This window comes from Mustela nivalis (assembly GCF_964662115.1).
Source record: "Mustela nivalis genome assembly, chromosome: 6".
Taxonomy (NCBI): Eukaryota; Metazoa; Chordata; class Mammalia; order Carnivora; family Mustelidae; genus Mustela; species Mustela nivalis.
In genome coordinates this window covers 19,988,859-20,003,954 of record NC_139025.1, presented here as the reverse complement: position 1 = coordinate 20,003,954, position 15,096 = coordinate 19,988,859, and the positions used below count along the sequence as shown (strand labels likewise).

At 42.6% G+C, this 15,096-nt stretch overlaps 1 protein-coding gene across 38 annotated transcripts in view; it reads right to left on the bottom strand.

Moving 5' to 3' along the window:
• NRXN3 (neurexin 3) overlaps positions 1-15,096 on the bottom strand; it is a 1,557,595-nt gene that overhangs the window by 184,379 nt on the left and 1,358,120 nt on the right. For all 38 annotated transcript variants that reach the window (XR_014313528.1, XR_014313529.1, XM_082737604.1 and 35 more), the window contains one exon: positions 1,689-1,860. Coding sequence is in view for 36 of the 38 variants with exons in the window: in XM_082737604.1 (XP_082593730.1) it covers positions 1,689-1,860 (172 nt within the window). In the remaining 2 variants the exon portion in view is untranslated. The remainder of the gene's footprint in view (positions 1-1,688; positions 1,861-15,096) is intronic.

Below are 15,096 nucleotides of genomic sequence, written 5' to 3'. Positions count from 1 at the left end.
GGAGAGCGAGTTTTCTGATAAGCAGATGAACAGCTTTTCAGATCTCAGGCTATTTGGATTCCCGTGTCCACCCATCTCTCAGAGTGTAAGCACAAAACATTTAAAAATCAGGTCTATTAGTGCTTAAAGAATTTGGATGATGATAAGAATTCATAGCCGCTGCTAACACCTCTGGCTGTCTTCAAAGGCTCAAAGATAAACGCATAAGATCATTTTTGTGCCTTAATCTGAGAAGTACTAAGTGTATGACAAGAGACTCCCAGCAAAGGCTGAGCTGGATATTGTGTGGATACTGAGATGGTAGATAAATGGGTAGGCGGGGCTTTTCATATCAATAGCTTGGGAGTTTTGTATGCTTTTTGTAGATGCTCCTATAATCCTTAAACCAGTCACAGGAAGACTGGCTATTTGGGGGTGGGGGAGGGGGAGTGAGTAGTAGCACCATTACTTCTGATTGGCTTTTAAAGAAAATTAATGCTGAATTAGGCGTGAAAATGATAGCCTTCGGGTCATTCAAAATTCTTGGGCCACAAATAGACAAATTTACTTTCTGTATTTCTCCCAAATGTGATGATAATTAGCTAAACAGCTCTTAAAAACTTCTGAAAATGTGCTTTGGGCTCCCTTATCCCTGCGCCTACTTCACTATTAAGGAAGTGAGAGGACGGCAGTAAGGGAATTATGGGGAATTTGAAGCGTAGGAGAGAGAGAGTGAACATTAGTGAAAAGTTCCATATTCTGAGCTAGCCTCTTGCATCCACCAAGTGACAATGCCATTGTGGAACAAATGCCCTTAGCCAAAGTATTTTCCCTTCCTTTCCTGGAACTGTGATGATGAGGGTTCAGGACTCTTTTGCTAGAAGAGGTGAGAGATGAGAGGGAACGCCAAAGGATGATCTGAATGATCTCTTTAAAAGAAGGAAACCTTTCCTCCCATTGCCCTTGATTTGGCCATCTGGCTCTGGGAGTTTGCTGGCAAATGCTCCTTGACCATAAAATTTAAACAGATGATTAACCCCTCTCCCTCCCACACCAGCATGCTTGCTATTAAAATGCCTACTAGGACTAATCTCTGAATAGCAAAGCAGGCTTAGCGTTAATGAAAGGAAAAATTGCCAAGTCAACCAAATGAATGAAACCTCACCCTTCATTTTTTTCTCATTGTTACCCTGACTTGATATTCATCACTTTAAGTTTTAGTAAACTTCCTTTTACAGTCTTTCTGAAATCTCTGACCATCTGTACCTTCAACCTCGCCTGCCTAAATGGCACCATAGAGTCCAGATTAAAAAAAAAAAAAAAAAAGGATTATTCTGTGATCATCAACAGTAGCTCACAATGGAGATGGCACCCCATCCCTCCCCTGGTCATCATCTGCAACACCCTGGAAAACCTAAGGCCATTGTCTTTAGTATGAGCCAGTTGGGTAGTATGTCAGGTTGACGAAAAGCGTCCAGTGCATAGTTAGTAAGTCTCCAGAAGCTCCCTACACCAAACCAAGCCCTGACGTGATAACTCTTCTCATACAAACAAAAACAAAACAAAACAAAAAAACATGATTGATGGGCTTAGTGATCAGTGTTTTATGATATGGGGATCAGTGTTTTATGATATGAAAAAGTTGCCACTTAGGAGTAAGAATGGGAGAGCCAAAGAGAGCACGTGGTCACGGAGCGCACAACACGTACCTGTGGGGTAATGTTCATTCACCGGCCAGTTGTCCACCTGGAGTGTGGCGTTGCCGCCGTTCCTGGTGAAGCGCACCACGTGATATTTACCGTCATTGACGGGGGTTCTCTCCTCCTTGATAGAGATGTCAACGGTGCCAATATTGAAGACGACTCCAATTTTCCCCTGTTCCTAGGATAAGGAAACACAAAAAGCATAGTTAGCACCAACCGCAAAGTGTTCTCTTTAAAGTGGATCCTCCAACTGGCAGGAAACCTGTAGATACCCAGAGGGAGCTGTCTGCATGAAGGGAACAATAGTAGCCTACATTTCTCCATGGGCTTTCATCTGCAGCATAAAAGCCAATGGTATAAAGCCACCCAGATTGCTCTCACGGGCTGCCCTTGCACAGGTTACATCATTTGATTGCTCTCCACAGATATCAAAGCTGGAAACCACAGAACCACGTAAGAGCTGGGCAGTGACACTGCAAAGTACATTTCTGTGAGAGGAACGAAGCCTGTTTTCTAGGGGAGGTAATTAGACACTGGAGCCTAGATCACCTCGCAGTTTGGATTTAGGACTAAAGAGGAAATATAAGCATACTTGTGCATTTCGGGGTGGGCGGTGATCGAGGCCAAGGGGGGTAGGGTACAATGCATGATGAGCAGGCAACAGCAGAGAGGCTAGCATTCTAGATCAACACCTGAGGTCATGCCGTGATAAGTCTCAAACCCATAGGAAACGTATCCTTAGGAGAGGCCAGTGAAACCGAGCTGGGGTTTTCAGGGTAAGATGACTGCTACTCTTCTCACACATGTGCCCTTATTCCTAAGGCTCATCCCAAGAGGGATTTGATATTCAGCAGCTGTACACTACATAGCAAATGAGAACCTCAACGCCCCCCCCCCAAAAGACTTCTGGGAAGGAAAATACAATGAATTCCAGAAGAGAAACACTCTGGCAATGGAGGTGATGATGATGGGAAAGGTAGAGGCGACGGCATCATCTGCTTCCCGAGAAGTGCCAGAAACACTGAAACATGAATAATGCTATTAAAATTCTTACTTTTCTCCTCTAGTCATTGGTTACGACTAAGAGTTGGAAATAGTATTCACAATGAGACACAAAACGGAAGTAAGCTTACTGGTCAGATTTAATCCGTCTCTGTCAACCTCCCAGAAGGTATCACAGCGCACGGCACATCAGGGGGGATGGGCTGGGACAGGAGGAGACATCTTCCTCCGTTTTTCTAGTTGTCTGACTTATTGGCAACAGGTTGAACATTTAAGGACAGTGAAATTTAGCGGTAACCCTGACGTTCTCTTTGTCCGCACAGTCTCTGTTCTCCTCTCTGTTCTTTTCCAAGAGGTAGAAGGAGAATAAAAAGGTGGAGGGGGAGGAGGACAGGAAAGAGGAGGAGGAGGGAGGAAAGGATAAGAAAAGGAAGCGTATGAAAAAAGAAGTGCAGAAGGCACATAAACGAAGTGTAGGAAGGATATTATGGAAACTCAGATTTAGTAATTGGGTCCATTCATTTATAAACAAAAATCCATTCAAAACATAGGACTTGTTGTGCTTCAAGTTAGTAAATTAAGACTTCTGGTGAGATTTTAGGCATTGGGTTCCAGATACTTTGGTACACTTCACTTCTTTTTTCAAAAGGCAGGCTTTCTTCATCTTGCCAATTTTCCTTTAGGAGGTGAACACATCTTATTCCTGATAGAAGAGTGGACAAGTACCTAGGAGTCTTGATTTTAGAAATTAGCCCATCTAAGGTGACTAAGAAAGGCAGCTTTCAACATGCAGGGATAGCTGTGATATGCGGTGGACATTGCCCTTGCCTTTGTGTTCAGATCGCACAGCACACAATGTAGAACGATGTGTGCAATCCCCATGTTCTGTTCTCCGCGAAAAGGAATCCAGGTACCCTCCCAAATGGGGACTAAATGTACTTATGATTTTGTAAATCCCTGCTTATTGGGACACTGTGTTCTCAGGTTGTTTTTTTCCCCCCACCCCCTACATCTCCATCTCCAGCGCTGAACAAAGCACCTGCATTAAAATGGAGAAATGAAATTGATGATGGGTTCTTTTGCATCTTTCATGCCCATAATTAATACTGTGATGGATCATTTTATTCTTTCTCCTTCATTCTCTAAAAATTCAGAAATGATACTGTGATTTTTCTGCTTTCCCCTACTTAAAGCACCGGCCTCCTTTTCTAAGGGTAGGTGCATACATGTTAGAAACTACTCATCCTTATGCCTAAATAAGCACGGTTATAGTAACCTAAGTCATAACCTGTTTAGCGGAATGAGAGAACCAGAGGAGTTAAGAAGCCATAAGTGTAGACACCATTACTCCTTTGCCCACCCCGCAAACGTGGGCTGTTTATTGCACCACTGTTCTTCAATGAGAAACCACTATATAAATCCTGGGCGCACGGAAAGGGCTGCTGGTGATTCAATTCACCTCTGAGTCACTAATTAATCAGGGGTGGAGAGCAGTTTTAGGTAGAGAGGAGACCTTTAAACCAGCATTCTGCAGCTTTTCAGCCACAGCAAGGGCACCGTACAGTTCTGGCTCAGTGAGTTGGCTGATCAGCGAGATATGTTCTTGGGCAGATTTTCTGCAAGATCCATAATAGATTCGAGGGAAGAAAAGATTTAATCTCTGCCAGAATAAATATTTGGTCCTTATCGGAGGCACCACACATTTGCCACTGTAATCAAGGCTTCAGAGAGATCGTCTTAATCCCGCAAGAGCTCCCGCCAATGTCCGTGGAGACCCTTACCCAGATGCCCCATCGTGTTCCCCCGCGGTGGTAACAGCGGCTGTGCTAGACCTCAGATGTGCTCCCTTTACTTGCGGTAATAAGATTTCATTACTGCAACCTCCTTGTCATTTGTCATGGGACCACAGTGGCATTGTAATCTGTGGCTAACTGCTTTGTCTCCGTTCATTACAAGTCGTGTGGCAAGTACCCATCTAGTTGCCTAGGATTGAATTCATCACGCCCAGCTGCCATGAAAATAAACTCTGCTGGCTCGTGCGTTTGGAGAGCTGATGATTTGAGGGATAAAGAGTGTTGGCTTTGGAGACAGCCCCAGCTGACCTTTTGGGAAAGTGACCTAACTTTTCCAAACCCCTTTTTAGTATTGTACGGTGGGGACAGGACACCAGCTTTCCAGACTTCCTAGGGCTGTTCTAAGGCTAAAGTGATACGATTACAATGAGGAACATGACAGCACTTGACAAGTAATAAAATATTATTCAAATAAATGAGATCGGGAGAAGGAACAATCCAAACATTTGACTGACGACATGTCACACCCTGTGAGTGCTGGGGAAGTTAATTTGTTCAATAGGATAAACATGGTTTCGGCATGGCATGGTTCAAATAATGCCTCTCTCTGGCTCTGAGAGTTATGTGACCTTGGGCAGGTTATTTAACTTCCAACTTCCCCACTATAAAGGGAGCTGGGGAAGAAGGGAAAGGCGAATTGCTACCTTTGAAGCTTGTTGCGGGGATTTGAGGAGAATACATGTGTGGAAAACACCCGGCACGTGGCTGCCCATACTTTGGGACTTCAATAAATGTCAGTCATCTTCTCCCCTTCTCTCCCCTCATCAGTATAGATGAAAGTGGTGGTGCGCGCTAAGGGCCGGCTATTGGGCGACAGTGTCATCAAGAAATATTGTAAACATAAATGTAAATTTTAGCAAACAGAACATTAAAAAACAACATTTGCATGGTTGATTTCCTGTCACAATTTGGTAGCTGCTCTCTCTTCGCATTCCTCGGTGTCTTTTATAAGCCCGTCCAACGCAAGCAAAGTGTGGCTGCAAAACCAGCATGCCTATAAATTTTAATAACTCCACACCCATCACCACTAAAGTTGCTACCAAAGGCAATCACTTCAATCTATGTTCCTCCTTGATATTAAAAACACAGACAAGTGGTAAATCAGAAGACATTACCAAAGAATCCTCAAGTGCAATAAAAAAAAAAAAAAGTCTGTTAAAACACACACACACACACACACACACACAAAACAAGACTGAACAGGAAAACGGCTGTCTGTAAATAGCCAGTAAGTCATTCTTCATCAATAATAACGGTTTACAAGCCCACCTGGTTCCTCAAATTAGTCTGGCTCCAGCTCTCTGATCTTCCATCAGCCACGTTATATTATTGCTTTGGAGGTGACCCAGGAGATCCTACCAACACCAGGCTCAACTTCAGGAGCAGAGATGTACAAGGGCAAGAAAAATCCTCAGGAATAAAGACCTCCCCACAGGTAGTCTCTTCATTCATTCCGCAGTGCCCCCAGGGAAGGCAAAAAGCACCATCCTCTAGTTTAGACAATTGAAGCTGACAGAAACAGACCTGGGACTCTCAAAGGTATGCCCGGGAGATGTGCAAAGGAAGCAGTTCTCAATATCCTGGCTTCCAGGCTTCGAGCGAAATCTGTGAGTTCAGGGCTAGGCAGTCATACAGGAAGAACAACAGGTATGTGATCCCTCTTGGGGCCAGACACTGCCAGGTCTGGCATACCTGTTCCAAAGTCTGGGTCGCAGTAAATAACAGTCAGTGACAGCATTACTGTCCCCCCATTATCGGCTCATACTAAGAGAAGATTTCTAGGTCCCCTTGTGATGTGCAGGGCCAAGAAACCAGTGGTAACCAATAAATTAGGTGTCACTCCTGAGCCACGCATTAAACCGCTGGTTTGAGTTCTCCCATTGGCTCTCAACCACTGTGCCCAGCAAATCTCTGGCAGTGGCCTCTTTGTCAGCCTGGGTCATTGAGGGAAGATGGCAACAAGCCAACTCACAATGGACATGGAAAATGAGAAACAAAGCTTGATTGTTTTATGCCACCAAATCTTGAATCTGCTTGTTATGCAACGTAACCCAGACTATGGTGAAGAATGGGTAGGTGCGTGGAAGGTACTTTTTGGTAGAACAATTTTTTAAAAGATTTTATTTATTTATTTGACAGAGAGAGATCACAAGTAGGCAGAGAGGCAGGCAGAGAGAGAGAGGGAGAAGCAGGCTCCCTGCTGAGCAGAGAGCCCGATGCGGGACTCAATCCCAGGACCCTGAGATCATGACCTGAGCCGAAGGCTGCGGCTTAACCCACTGAGCCACCCAGGAGCCCGATAGAACAATTTTTGAATTCTTACAATTACCCTCCAGATATTATAGACTAAAAAGATGGAGATTCAGAGAATTAGGAATTCAAACAACTAAGAAGAATCACTTAAGATTAAAATCCATGGGTTTTCCACCATGCACCGCATGTATTACATGCTGCAGTTGAGTTACTTATATAAGACACTGTAAACGTCACACATTATATACTTTGTTTGCCTAACTTGCCTAATCTGTCTACCTAAACTAATAGTAGCTGTCTCAAATGTAGGGATACTGACAGGTGCTCAGTTAATATTTGTTAAATTAATGGATAAGAGGATGAATGAATAGGGAATTAGAATGCATGGTTTTGGTAGAAAAAAAAAAATTGTGTTGGTAAGTTTTTATACCATGGGAGATTAAATAGGATTTGTGTAGCAGATGATAATGAAGAGAATTGTTCACCCATAGCCATTTTTTTTTTTGCAATAAATCTTAAACAAAACATATAATCTCACTGTGCTTTATGTATGTAATCAATGAAAAAAAAGATGAGGCATAACTTTGATTCATCAGATAATTTTGGCTAAGGGAGAATTTTCCTGAAGTTCTCTAGGGTAAAACAGTCTTGTGTTTACTACAACACAGTATGGACACTTTTCATGGCCAGTCACGGTCTTTCAGTGAAGATCATCAGTCCCTTCTTTCAATGTTATGGTCTCCTTGTTCTAGACTCAAGATAATTGTTAGCTAATAAGAAGGGAGTGTGTACTTTCTGTGTGCCGTTGTGCACTATTGAAAATTCAAGAGAGAGAAGAGACAAGGTCTCTCTCTCAAGACGTCTAAGCCCATCAGGAATTGTCCAAACGGACAAGACTCCAACTATGGAACTTGGAGATGATGTGGACTTTCACTATCATCCCAGGCCCCTTCCTTTGGTCGGCGGGGGGCTGGGGGGTTGGGGGGGGTACTGTGACAGGAAGGGCAAGAGAAAAGGAAAATGTCTGCTCTAAGTTCCAGAAGCCTTTGTGATTTAGAATCAGAAGGCCTGAGCCCAATCAAGCTCCACATCTTGTCCAGGTAACCTTGAGGAGGTCATTAAACTATCTATATAAAGAAAAACAACAACAAACAAACAAACAACAAAGGCAACAAGAGTAATACCTGTGTTAAATGGAATTTAAGAGAAATGAACAAAATCTGGCAAATTCTGAACTGCTCTTCAAAGGACGATATAAGAATGACGTCAGTGGTGGGGGTGAGGGTGGCGGGGATAGCGAACAAAGAAATAGCGTGACAGATGATGAATGAGTCAGAGGTGTTTGCACACATCCTATAGGATACCACTCTATTTAAAATGACTGTCTCCCATTCAACATCATCCGCTCTAGAATCTGTACAGATTGTCCCTAGAAAATTCATGTTAAATGGCTTGGAAACAAATTCTATTTTCCTAAATCTGCACAGGTCTCAGGGACCTTTGCACCCACCCAGCAAAACTGCTTACACCTCTCCACCTACAGCTGTGCTTCTCCTCTTGTTGTGCTGGAGTGTGGTTGTGGTTGTGGGAGGTCAATCAATTAAAGCGGATTAGATCCATGAACTGAATTACTAACAGAGGGCCAGGAGAGATAAGACTGATAAATAGCTCAAGACAGCTCTGTCTCTAACTCCAAGCAAAGGAAAAAAAAAATAAAATAAAATAAGAGGGAGCGTGGATGACAGCTCAGGACAATGGGAACTCTGACCTGAAAGGGGGGAGTCGAGGAAGGACAAGACAGCCAGGGCAAGTAAATAAGATGCAAGTCGGAGCCAATGCTCTAATAGTCACTGGTCACAAATGGCATCCTGAGTCACCGTGTCCTTCAAATCCAGTCTGCACATTCACTTCTGATGCGCAGACCCCTAGCGTCAGACCGGCTGGATATGACTGTTTGGTAGTTAAGTCTGACTGCAAAGCAAAAATTAAAGTTGATTTCCATAGAAGCCCTAGTGTTGCACCAAGACCTTGCAGGCTTCAGGTGACAGCTGGCAGGGCAGTGATGACTGACTGCAACCTGGTCCAGACAGAACATCTCCCATAAATGCCTTGCTTTCCCCCCAAATCTCTACCGCAGCTATGAGGGAACTACCCAAAGGCTTTAATAAAGAGATCTCAGGCCCCGTGCTCACAGTAACAACACTATAATCCTCAAATATTTAAAAAATATATATATATATTTTAGATCGTCAAGAATATTATTCTAGATCATCTCATGTCTCATCCATACACTTACAAAGTGTGGTCCTGGGACCAGCAGGATCAGCATCCTGTGGGGACTTGTTAGAAACATAAATTCCTGGATCTAACTCCAGACCCTCTGAATCAAAAACCCTGGAGTGGGGCCCAGCAATGTGTATTTTCACAAGCTCTCCAAGTGATTCAGACGGTTGCCAAAGTCTGGGAACCACTTCCTTATGTCTTGGTTTCACGTGGGCAGTGGTTTCAACTGGGAGTGATTTTGTGCCCAGGGACATTTGGCAAGGTCTGGAGACATTTTTTTTGGTGGTCTCATCCAGAGGTGGGGTGTGCCACTGGCATCTAGTGGGTCAAGACCAGGAATGCTGCTAAATCTCCAATAATACACAAATAAGAAATATCTAGCCTGTAACATCCACAGTGTCCCTACTGAGAAACTCTGCACTAGGCAGTACAAAACTTTAGTCACACAACAAACATCTATCTCTAAAGCATGTGTGGCTTGAAAGAAGCTGATCTAGAAACATTTTTATATATGACCTATTTTTCGTCACAGTGCCCCTTCTTTGAGGTATGAAGGAATATACACACATATACAATGTTCTACATGCACACACTATGCGAGTGTATGTGAGCACATGTTTGTGTATACACACATGCAAATTTTCGCGTTTGGTCTAAAACTGTGATCTAGCTCTCAGAGCACAGGATAAGCTCTGCACATCTTAGCATTTGGATAACTGGATTCTCCCTAAACTCTGTGTGGTATTCCAGTGCCTGTTTTACAGATGGACACTTGGAAACACCAGCTTACGTGGCCAGAAAGGGGCATGTCTGGAATACATGTCTTACATTACTTTCCCTGACTGGTCTTGGTAACCCCCTTCTCTCTCTCTCTCTCTATTATTAACCTATAATGTACTATTTGTTTCAGGGGTACAGGTCTGTAGTTCATCAGTCTTACACCATTCACAGCACTCACCATAGCACACAGTCTCCCCAATGTCATCCCCTTCTCTTTTAACTCCTTGCTACTAGCCCCTAAGAAAATGCCCCAATACATCTCCCAGCACAATTTTATGGTCCCAACTCCCATCTAGTCCCTTGACTCTTTACTCCCAATGAGGTAATTTTAGTCAGTTTCCACAAAGATGGATGATCAGCAGCTCCCCTACGGAAGAGAGACTCATAAAAAGCCAGCAATCTTTCTAGAACTAGTCTGTGGCTGTAAGGAAACCTTTAGTGATTTTCCAAAGTGTTTTATTATTTACCTGTCTTTTAAGGGTACTTTGCATTTGAATGATTTCAGTATACTTCCACCTTTTGATTTGACCTAAGGAAGCCTTAATAGGTTTTAAGTGTCACCTGTGCCTTTGAAAGGCCTGAAGTCATTAAGATAAGACCTAACATCCAAAATTGGAAGCCACGTAACTTGTGCAGGAGAAATACACAGAAAACTTAGGGTGGTATGGTTAGAACATAATTAGGGCAGGTGTGTATACTAGATTTTCTGGTTTCAAACAGTGTAATAATATTTTTTTGATGTGCTATTTCAATTTTTAGTAGGAAATGTGTATGTAGAGGATCTCATTAAAATTGACTTATTTGAATACCTCTGAAAAAACCTGAATTAACATAGTTTCAAGGGGAATGGATCTATGTGAATAATAAGCATCAACCAAAATTTCTGGTTTAATAAGTGAGGCATTCTCAGTCACTTGCCTTGATGAATTCCAAGTCTAAACTTTTACACCATTTTTTTATCTGGGGGAAAAAATTAGTATTCATGTTTCAGAATTGAGAGATTTATTGTTTGGGATTATCAGAAAATATGATGCAGATTACTGCATGTTTTAATGATGTCTTTGGAGAATGGGCACGCAAAAGTTGTAAGAGGGAGATTGGCCTGACATAGAGACCAACAAACAATGCACCAAGTCCTGCTACTGTCTATGTATGTAAGTAAAGTTTTATTGGTAGGCAGCTGTACTCATTCCTTCACATATTGTCCAGGCCTGCTTTTGCACTCTAATAGCAGAGCTGAAGAGTCGTAACAGAGATCTTGTGGCTCAAAAGCCTAAAATATTTACTCTCTGGTCCTTTACAGAAAAAGTCTGCTGACCCTTCTTACTGAAGCTTGCACAACTTACGGCTAGCCTGTTAATTGTTTTGCTTTGTTTTTGTTTTGTGGTTGTTGTTTTTTCTTTTCAGGTTTTGACCTATAGTTTATGTTTATTTGGTGAGAACGACTTCAATATCAGTGGGAGGGTCAGACAGGGAGCTTGTCTGTACCTGCTTATTCAAGAATTACCTAAAATATACGAGACATTTCTAATAAGACGACAACATAAATAAAAAATTCACCCAATTTAGGTCTGAACTAATCTATCTCAGATCCATTAAGGGTGGTTGAGATACTAAAATCAATTCAGCAGAGCACTGTTTGGAGGTAGGCAGCTGGGGATATGGAGAAATAAATTAGAGGCTCCTGGCGAAAGATGCTGGTCTCTAGGAATAGTCTGGTAATGGAGGCGATGAAGCGAAGTTGTAAAGTTATTATAATGATACGACATTTCTTTCTGAAAATTTCTCTAGTTCTCTGGAGTGAATCACGTACACATTAAAGTCTTGGGACTCTAAAAGCCAGCACACATCACTCTGATGCCAGGCCTTCAGTTCACTACTGAGATGGAAGGAGAGACAAGAACCGCATTGCTACCCAGCGAGCAGTCCGTCTCCAGGGCTCCGGTGCATCTGCAAGAGACTTGACTCCCTTGAGTGATAAATGGTGATTAACTGAACTCTCTTGGTTTACCTGCAAGGAGAATCTCCTGTGTCATCATCTTGGGATGAACACCCTGAAATAGGGGCTCATTTTTCCTTTCCTAGTTATCGTAAACAAAATGGCCAGCAGACTCTAATAGATCAGCAGTGCCTGTCTGCACACAGGCAGGCCGGGGTGTGTGTGTCCTGGAGATAGTGTTGCAGCGAGGTATTTCATGCAGGTGATATTTTATGGTCCTCCTTCCTGTCAACTATCACCATTGTAACAGCCCCTCTGGGATCCTATCAGCATTTCTAATTCAAAACGCTGATTCTGACCTACCCCCCACCACCTTAATGAAAGCAACAGAGGGAAGAAAAAAAGTGAGGTTTAAACAGCTACAACACATCAGGAGAAAGCGGGCCTGCTGACTTCCACGCCAGCGTCAAAGCCACTGCAGGGGAAGTCATCGGGACAACGGAGCAGAGGCATAAAAAGACAACACTTTCCCTTGGCCCTGGGTGAGAGTAGTAAAGGTGACCCAAACAGGAGACTTGAAAGCATGACACAGGGAGCTGACTCATGCCTTTGGAAAAGTGTCCAACATACCGACATTGGAAGTTATTTCAAAGCTGCATGCTCTTTTAACAGAATAATTAGGAAACACAGCTTTTTATTTTAATTTGCTTGAATTTTGTAATCCTACCAAACCGCAAAGTGAGTAAGTTTTAGCCAAGTGGGGAAAATGCCCCTAAGACACTAGGCAGTCATCACTTCCCGATGGTACAGTAGGCCCTGGGCGCCATCTGGGAGACAGCCACAGCTTTAGATACACAAATTACCCACTGAGGTTATAATAAATCCATACACAATATGAACAAGTGTTTATATTATGGCATTTAAAGGGCACAAACATTCTTTCTTCTCTCCCTTCTTTATGGATGCACTACAATTTTATTCATTGACATAAAGATGCTACATGATTTCATCCAAATGGCTAAGGAGCACAGTGCTAGAGAAATAGAGTTGTGTGTGTATTTATGACCACATAAGTGTGTGCACGTGTTTGAATAAGACCTTAAAACTTAACCTATCCAAAAGCTGGTTTCTCTGACCCGCTGTATTATGAAGTGATGATGGCCCAAGAGAATTCAAGCCCCTCTGTTTCATCAAAAGGCATCTGTAGTCACATGGGAATCCAGCCCTTAAGACAGTCCCTGGGCAATCAGTGCAGCCCTGGGGCCTTCACTTTCATAGGAGGCCTCTCAGGAATGTGAATCTATCACAGACCTGACTCTGAGCAAACTGTGGATTTTAGAGTAAATTAACATGAGGAAGCTTTTAGAGTCAACATGAGCTCCAGGCAATGGAGCTGGACATTGGTTGGACATTAAAGATCATTAATACAGTAAATGATACAAAGACAAGATAGCTCTCCTAGGCCTGGCTTAGCCCAAAGTTGAATGAGGTACTTTTTCCTATATAGAGAAGAGACTTCCCTCTGCCAGAGTCCAGCTTCCCTAACCAGCTCCAAAGATGTACAGAGCTAAATGCAATTCTATATGAATGACCTCCAAGAGCCATCTTTCATTAACTAGGTCTATCTTCTAGTTATCCCACAACTTCTCCTATATCTATACAACATTAATATAAATTGTTTGCATGGATTCTTTCTTTATTTTTTTTAATAGAATGAGTCTTTCTCCCAATTAGATCATAAGCATTGTCAAGGCAGAAAATGTATTTGTATTTTCTATGTCTTCTTCCATATAGCAGACTCGATAAATGTTTTGCTGAGGACCAGCCCCCAAAATGAAGGCATTTTTACATTTTTCAGCAAGCAATACTTTGGTGTGGTACACAGTATCTCCATCCGTGGTTCATTTGCTGCTTTTAAAGTTTTGCTATGATTTTGTTTTGGGAGAGTGCTTTTGAAAATGTGGATCATGACCATGTCTTAGAAGACCACGGCCATTAACTTACTTCATGTAGACTACTGAACAGTCATCGGGGTAGCTGCCAACATGCCTATGTAGCCCAGGGACAATCTACTCTATTGGCCTAGAGGTGAGAGGTTCAGTGATCCATTTCCAAGGTCGTCAATCCACCCTACTTCTTTCTTTGGATAGATTCAAACTAAAGTCTTAGAGGTGAACACTATCATCCCATTACCAGATTCTTCAACCATTAGGTTCCCATTAAACATCATTTAAACCCTCAAAATATCTAAGATGCTGGACTTCCGGAGAAGCTTATTTTCATTTTCTTGACTCCTCCTGTGCTCCTAAGTGCACTGATTGCTGGTCAGTGTAACATTCAAGCTCTGCTCATTGGGAGTGTAGCCCCTCATCACAGTCTTTAGAGCCACCTCTGGCAGGGTGGAGGAGGGGCACTGGGGAGGGGCTCTATGACAATCATCACCCATTTCAATTTATACTAGACCTGTTAAACTGAGGATCTTTACACATGGTTATATTTTGTAAGAAATACCTTCATTTCTCCAACTCAATGTTGTAGAAATCCAAGTCAAGTCAAAGAAATTTTGCAGTAAAGTATCCACCAATCATGCATTCTGCATAGGGCACTTTGGAAGGCCTATCAGATACTACAGAAATATTTTGGAACCATTCAGCCCTCAAGAGTGTAAACTCTACTCCAGTGCTGTGAGAAGGGCAACAGCTTTGGAATCAGAAGACATGGATCTAAATGCTCAATGCGGGTCCTAGAACAATTCATCCTGGACCTACTTTCCTTATGTGAAAGATAGAGATGGCATTCCTGAGCTCATTGGGTGATGATGAAGGTGAAAAAGAGATGTCTGTGATGATGATATGAAAGACAGAAGGCACTGAAAAAAATACAGCATTAGAAAATAGATGAGGACAAAAGAGAAACAGAAACAAGTACACAGTTCCCTAAATTAAGACGGGAAATAAAAGGACACTCCCATATGACAGTTCTAAATAAACATCCATAGTCAGTCTTTGAAAAATGTCCCAAGTAACTGGAGGCATAGGATTCATCATGTGCCTGCCCTTCAAGGTAGAAAATGCTGCCTTATTTGGGAGGGGTCAGGCCAAGGGTAGGAAAGAAGGGGGGTTAGAGAAGACATATATAGGTAGCTGTCAACCAGGAGGGAAGGAGGAATGGGGGAAGTTTAGAAGGTGGAAGCTGTTGGGATGGAAATGAGATTCAGTCTGTGAAAGGGAAAAATAGAAAATACTTGGCATATAAACATTTTAGAATATCAACCAGCTGGTCTGCTTTCTAAAACTTCAGTTAT